The sequence below is a fragment of the Mobula hypostoma genome, chromosome 3 (assembly GCF_963921235.1).
Source record: "Mobula hypostoma chromosome 3, sMobHyp1.1, whole genome shotgun sequence".
NCBI classification, from domain to species: domain Eukaryota; kingdom Metazoa; phylum Chordata; class Chondrichthyes; order Myliobatiformes; family Myliobatidae; genus Mobula; species Mobula hypostoma.
Genome location: NC_086099.1, coordinates 150370915 through 150378660, shown reverse-complemented (window position 1 = coordinate 150378660; position 7746 = coordinate 150370915). Strand labels below are relative to the sequence as shown.

The 7746-nt window shown below is 41.5% G+C and overlaps 1 protein-coding gene across 1 annotated transcript in view; it reads right to left on the bottom strand.

Annotated features, from left to right (window-relative positions):
- Positions 1–255: 255 nt before the first annotated feature.
- The window catches only part of nfx1 (nuclear transcription factor, X-box binding 1), a 94724-nt gene continuing 87233 nt past the window's right edge, over positions 256–7746 (bottom strand). Inside the window, exon 24 of the mRNA XM_063043852.1 lies at positions 256–918. Coding sequence (XP_062899922.1) covers positions 840–918 — 79 coding nt within the window. The 3' untranslated portion in view covers positions 256–839. The remainder of the gene's footprint in view (positions 919–7746) is intronic.

Sequence of the window (7746 nt, the reverse complement as noted above, 5' to 3'; positions counted from 1 at the left end):
GATGACAGGGAAAGCTTTTGGTAATTTGCGTCCCCAAAACACATCACCTGTAGTGACCCACACAGAAGTGGGCTTGTTTAAATGAACAAAAACATTTCCAGAGCTAAATAATTTGCAGAAGTATTTTGAAGAATACAATGTGTTCTCATGCAGAACAATACCAACTTACATCAAATGCTCCACAGTTTTATCTTCTGCTTGCTGGCCTTTTGTTTCAGAAGTAATTAGCATCTAACAATTCAGCAAAGGCTCATAATAAGGTTTATTGAATCACTATTTAAAAAAAAATTGTGCAATGAATGGACTTGAGAAAATGCTGGAAGAGATTCTTAAATAAAGGATCACCCTTTCATTCTAGCTGCTTACAACTAGATTCCCAGGATTGCATCTCTGGTTAGCATTAGCAGACTGTATAATTCATGTTCACATTAATTTCATCTTTATTGAGTTCAATGATTACACAACCACCTTTAACAATGTTGTGCTAAAGTAGATTTCTATCAAAAGCACAAATCAAATGAGAAAATGATGTTAAGCCTTGGGTCAACACTGTCTGCAGCTGCAGCACAATGGCTGACAGAAATGTACGGTACACATTTCACCCCATAGATGTTGCTGTTTTCACTTTTGTTTCTCATACATTTGTAATATCCAACAGAGCGGAATGGCATTCCATTGTGTTCCATCTATTGAACTGAATTTATGATTGCCAAATCCGTAATTGCCAAACCTACGAGTTATCCTCAACTCTGTTATTATTTACTCAATCTGTTACTGCTTTTCCCTTAATTTCGGATGTGCGGTCCAAACTCCAAATATAATCAAAAAGAAGTATTCTTCTAATCTTGAACATCAAAGTAATCAATGATTGGTTCTTCCTTAAATGGCTTTTGCATGTTGTATGTTCCATTGTCAATCCTGGGTGATAACAGAAAGCAGTTTAGAATTTTGCAACTTAGTAACATGCATGTTACAGAATTTAACTTTGATCTGTGAGTATGATTTTAATACACAACTATTTGGCTTTCGTCTTCCTGTCTTCTTTAAACCTACATATTCAACTCTGCTGCTATCTCACAATAACCTAGTCAGCTGTCTGCTGTGTGCACTCATCTATAATGGCAATCAGCTAAGGAGGAAATCTTGTATTCTTGTATGCAATTCCAAAACCACAAATATGGTTGATTCTTAGCTGAATCCTCAGTTCAGAAGCAGTAAATGGGAGCTTTGCCAGTGATGTCCACATTTCCTGCATGAATAACAAGAAAGGGCAACAGCTCAGTTTTCTCATCATTTCAAAACCCTTCTACAGCCTCATCTCTCAATCTCAATTTACTTGTTTGAATGTAATCTGCTAAAGCACAAGTGAAATTCCCCGGGAAAAATTTACTGTGTTTAGGTGACATTCTCTGGGTAAATTCACAGAGTGAGCTACAAGAAAGAAATATTCTTCAGAAAGTCTTAGCATACATGAAGTCCATTAAATTGTATGGTGCCTCAGCTAAATAAGCTAAAACCCTTAAATGGAACTCTTCCACAAACAAATTACGGTTGGCTTTTCAAAAATGAAAAAAAAAATGGAAATGATGGTGGGAGGGGGTATGGCGCCAAACAGCATTTTGAGAACTTCAGAACTGCATATAGTATGATTACACTAGAGCAGAACTACGACAACACTGGAGAGTGCAGAAGAGATTTACAAGGAGTTTGCTTTAGAGCCCAGGAGATCGAAGGGAAGCTTAATTGACGTGCATAAAATATGAGGGCTTGGATAGAGTAGGAAGGAAGGGTATTTTTCCCAAACAAAGGTGACAAAATCTTGGGGGGCTGGGGGGAGGTGGTATAGATTTTACAGTAATTGGTAGCAGTATTAATGGAGAAGAGAGAATATTTTCTTTCATCCCACAGCTGGTGGAGATCTGGAGTTCAAAGCTAGAAAGGATGGCCAAAGCAGAAAACTTCACATTTGACTTGGATGTGTGACTTGGAGGACGATGGACAAGGTGATTTTTTAACCAACACAGAGGTAATAACCCAAATGATCATCTTTCTGTGGCAGCAGCTTTTCTATGATCCTATAAACTCTAGCCTTATAAAGCTGAAAGTAAATTTTTTATCAAAGTACATATACAGTACCTATAAAAAGTATTCAACACACCCCCCTCCCCGAAAGCTTTCATGTTTTATTGTTCTACAACATTGAATTACAGTGGATTTAATTTGGCTTTTTCGACACTGATCAACAGAAAGAGACTTTCGTGTCAAAGTAAAAACAGATCTCTACAAAGTGATCTAAATTAATTACAAATATAAAACACAATAGTTGATTGCATAAGTATCCACACCCCCTTCAAGTCAGTATTTAGTAGATGCACCTTTTGCAGCAATTACAGCCTTGAGTCTGTGTGGATAGGTCTCTAACAGCTTTGCACATCTGGACACTACAATTTTTCCCCGTTCTACTTTACAAAACTGCTCAAGCTCTGTTAGATCATGAGTGAACGGCCCCTTTCAAGTCCAGCCACAAAATCTGAATTGGATTGAGGTCTGGAATCTGACTTGGCCACTCCAGGCATTAACATTAACTGTTGTTTTCAAGCCATTTCTGTGTAGCTCTGGCTTTATGCTTGGGGTCACTGTCTTGCTAGAAACCAAATCTCTCCCAATTTGCAGTTCTCTTGCAGACTATCAGGTTTTCCTTCAGGATTTCCCTGTATTTTGCTGCATTCATTTTACCCTCTACAAGCCTTCCAAGGTCTGCTGCAGTGAAGTATCCCCACAGCATGATGCAGCCACCATGCTTCAAGATGTATACTTGATGTAGTGTTGTGTTTGGCTTATGCCAAACACAGCGTTTAAATCTGATAGCCAAAAAGCTCTACTTTGGTTTCATCTGACCATAGAACTTTCTTCCAGCTGACTTCAGAATCTCCCACCTAGCTTCTGGCAAACTCTAGCCGAGATTTCATTGAGTTTTTTTCAACAGTGGCTTTCTCTTTGTCACTCTCCCATAAAGCAGCAACTGATGAAGCACCTGGGCAACATTTGTTTTATGTTCGGTCTCCTGCATCTCAGCCACTGAAGCTTATAACTCTTCCAGAGCTGTCATAGATCTCTTGGTTGTCTCCCTCCCTAGGCCCCTTCTTGTCTGGTCACTCAGTTTTTGAGGACAGCCAGCTCTTGGCTGAATTACAGCTGTGGCATATTCTTTCCATTTTTTGACAATTGACTTAACCGTACTCCAAGGGATATGCAGTGATTTGGAAAGGTTCTTATATCCAACACCTGGCTTATGCTTTTTAATAACCTTTTCACAGAGTTACTTGGAGTGTTCTTTTGTTTTCATGGTGTAGTTTCTGCAAGGATACTGACACACCTGCAGTTAGACCTTCCAGATACAGCTGTATTTTTACTATAATCAATTGAAACACCTTGACTGCACACAAGTCTCCAAAATCAGATCTCCATTTAACTAATTATGTCACTTCCAAAATCAATTGGCTGCACGAGTAAACCAGGCAGCATCGAAACGTTGACTGAGCTTTTTTCAGTAGATGTTGCCTGGCCTGCTGAGTTCCTCCAGCATTTTCTATGTGTGTGTTGCTTGGATTTCCAGCATCTGCAGATTTTCTCTTGTTTGTGGCTGCACCAGTGATGATTTGGTGTGTCATATTAAGGGGGGGGGGTGGAGAGAAAGGGGAGTGAATACTTATGCAATCAATTATTTTGCATTTTATATTTGTAATTAATTTACAAATTCACTGACACAAAAGTGTCTGTTTCTGTTGATGAATGTCAAAAAAAGCCAAATTAAATCCACCGATATTTAATGTTGTGAAATAATAAGACAAGAAAACCTCTGGGGGCGGGGGGGGGGAGATGATGAATATGTTTTATAGGCACTGTATGTCACCATATGCAACCCTGTGATTTATTTTTTTGTGGGCAATAAATCCAAAGAACAAAATCAATGAAAGATTCAATGAATTTCACTATGGAAATTGGAAAGAACCAAGATTTAGTTGAGCATCCAAAATGAAGGGCTGCCCAGAAGAGTCTAATAACTGAAATCAAAGATTGTAAGGACCTTAAACACTCTTCTACTACATCTAGCAACATCTGTTATCACAGGATTCTCAGCAAGACATCACATTCTGAGAGAAGTGCGCAAAAGATGACTATCCTAAATACAGATTATTATACCAAGTGTGAAGCTAATTGTCTAACCATTGAAAATACATCAGGACTTGGACTGAGGTGTGGGAGAATCAAGGAGGTAGACCTTGGCACTCTCTTATGAGTGTTCAGTAATGCACTTCACTGAACAGGACCTTAAAAGAGGCACATTTGGAATTTGTTAGTTAATAGCTGATTGGCTAATCAACAGCACCCAATACCAATAAGGTAGGGTCACACAGAGTGGCCATTTGGAGGGATTTGGCTGTGCAAGTAGGCCACTGTTAAGAGTAGAAAGCTGAGGCTTTGGATCAAGAGGCTCCTTATGAAGCAGAGTTAGTGGCCCAGGTGTGGGGAGACAGCTCCTTAAGAAAAAGGCTTCAGGCAGAAGGCAAAGGTAGCAACAGGTAGGGTTTTGGTTGCAATGCTGCTGTGAGGAAGTGCCATGTGAGGGTGATGTGTCGACTCTTTGGTTTGGAGGTTAGGGTTTACAGAGGCTAAGGTGAGGTCTCTTCTGTACTGTACAGTTAGAGCAGTAGGAATGGCAGAGGTAAGTGTATGCTTTGCATGTAGTATGTGGGAAATCTGTGAGACCTCCAGTGTCCCTGATAACTACACCTGCAAGAAGTTCATCTGGTTGCGGTTCCTCACAGACCACATTAGAGAAGTAGAACTGATTGGATCACGCAGGAGGCTGAGGGATTGATAGATTAGAGTTACAGCGAGGTAGTCTCACACTATGGTTGCAGGTAGCTTGGTGACTGCCAGAAGGAAAGGGAACAGGCAGACATTGCAGGCTAGCCTTGAGGAAATTATCATCAAAAACAAATTTACTGTTGTTGTGGGGGGGGGGGGTGTTGGTGTGTGAAAATGACCTAACAGGGAAAAACCACAGATTTTCTGGCCAGGTCTCTGACACTGAATCTTAGCTTAAAAGAGAAGGGGGAGAAGAGGAATCCGATAGTGAGACCAGATTCATTGGTTAGGGGAACAGATAGAAGATTCTGGTCAAGAATGAAACATATGGATGGTATGTTGCCTCCCAGGTGCTAGGGACATCAGGTGTTTCAAATAAAGTACACAGCATTCTTAATGGGGAGGGTGAGCAGTTAGAACTCAGGGTAACATTAGTACCCACATTGTATATCACTTGCATCTCCTCTGAGGAAGGAATGATCTGTACTTAAAGGGATGGTTACATCTGAACTTGAGAGGGGCTAATGTCCTCGCCAACAAGTTTGCTAGAGCTCTTGGGTTGGGTTTAAACAAGGTTGCCAGGGGGCAGTTGGTGTAAAAGTAGATCAATGTACAGAGAGTGAGGAAGGATAGGGCATAGATGCAGTCAGTTGGATGAGATGAATGTGAGAAATATTAATAAGGGTGAACAGCATAAATCAGTAGTTGTTACTACGATGTTGTGGTCATTACAGAGACTTGGCTGGGCAAGAGCAGGAATGGTTGCTTTATGTTCTGGGGTTTAGATGAGGTGTAAAGGGGGATGGGGATGGCACTGCCAATCGAGAGAAGAATCACATTTGCATAGTGAGGACATTGTGTAGGAATTATCTACTGAGTCAGTGTGGATTGAAGCCAGAAACAGAAAGGGAGTAACCACTCTGTTGGGAGTATTCTATAGGCCCTCTGCTGGGACACTGAGGCGCAGATGAATAGGCAGATGTTGAAAACATGCAAAAATAACAGGGTTGTTGTCGTGGGCAACTTCAACCTCCCTAATATTGATAGGCACCTCCATAGTGCAGGAGGATCAGATTGAGCAGATTTTGTTAGGTATACCCAAGAAGGATTCCTGACTCAGTATGTGAATGGTTCAGCTCCAGGAAAGGGCATACTGGATCTGATACTAGCCCAATGAATCTGACCGGGTGACAGACCTCTGTGTGGACGAACATTTTGGAGATAGCAACCACAACCTCGATCTTTAGCATAGCCATGGACAAGGATAAGAGTAGATGATATGGGGAAGTATTTAATTGGGGGGAAGTCTAATTATGATGGTATTAGGCAGGAACTTGGGAGCCTGATGTTCTTAGGGAAATGTGGAGATTTTTGAGGGAGCACTTGCATGAGGTTCTGGATAGGTTTGTCCCACTGAGGGAAAGGATGGCATGGTCGTCAAGAGAGTTGGAACATTTAGTTAAGGGGAAGGAGGAAGCATAGCTAAGATTTAGGAAGTAAATAAAACATGGGTAAGGCTGCTGAGAATTATAACATAGCCAGGAAGGAGCTTAAGAACTGTGTTAGGAGAGCTAGAAGGGGGCTTGATGAGGCCTTGGCAAGTAGGATTCAACAGAAATCCAAAGCATTCAACACTTATGTGGAGATCAAGTGAGGGTAGGACTGCTCAGGGATAAAGGGGAAATCGTGCCTGGAGGCAGAGGAGGTAGGTGAGGTCCTTAATGAATACCTTGCTTCAGTGTTCACTAGGGAAAGGGACTTTGATGAATGTGAGGTCAGCATAGTGTTGGAGCATATTTAGCTTCTGAATAACATTAAGATAGGCAAATCCCTGGGACCTGACAGGATATACCTCAGGTTACTCTGAAAGCAAGCGAAGGGATTGATGAGGATCTTTGCATTCTCCTGAGCCATATAAGTGGTACGAAAGGATTGGAGGATTGCAAATGTTGCTCCATTGTTCAAGAAGGGTAACAGATAAATCCAGGAATTCCAGACCAGTGTGTCTTACGTTAATGGTGCGCAAAATTTGATGAAGACAGACGTGAGATTTGATGAAGACGGACGTGAGAAGGCACAGAGGAACATCTGGAGAAACTTCTGAAATGCCTGGTTTGCTGCCGCTGCTACTGTGCGATCGAGAATCTCCGGAGGGAAGGCCCCAAAATCCCCGGCTTTGCCTGCTGCTGGCGACCGAGGGTGAGGTTGAAGCGTGTGGCAGAGATGGTGCTCGGTACTCAGTGTCGGGAGGGCTGATTGGAGCTTGAATTTTTTGGATGACTCAGAGTTGGACTGCACAGCAGGGAGAGTTTTCTTCCTTCTCCCGTCTGCATGAGATGTGGACCTTTTGAGAGACTTTGAACTTTTTTACTGTGCCATGGCCTGTTCTTCATCAAGTTATGGTATTGTTGCACTGTTGTAACTATATGTTATAATTATGTGGTTTTGTTAGTTTTTCAGTCTTGGTCTGTCCTGTGTTTCTGTTGATATCACACCAGAGGAATATTGTATCATTTCTTAATGCATGCATTGCTAAATGACAATAAAAGAGGACTGCGTGTCCTCATAATCTAATCTAATCTAAAATATTGGAGAGTGCTCTTGGAGGCAGGATTTACAAGCATTTGGAGAAGCATTAGTCTTTAATTAGGGTAATGCCCTGGTTGAGATTTTTACTGCAAATGCTTTAGGGCATTTTATTTAGTGACCTGCTGGTAGAATTGCTTGGTTTCAGCTGAAGATAAGGGGCTATGACGTTTAAATTAGGATAGTTGTGTCAGGATGGTGGAACTGGGAGAAGGTTCTAGACAGAACTGGGTGGACACTGGTGGGTTCCTGGTCTTTTTGGCGGGAGATGAGAGAAGATCAGGAAGA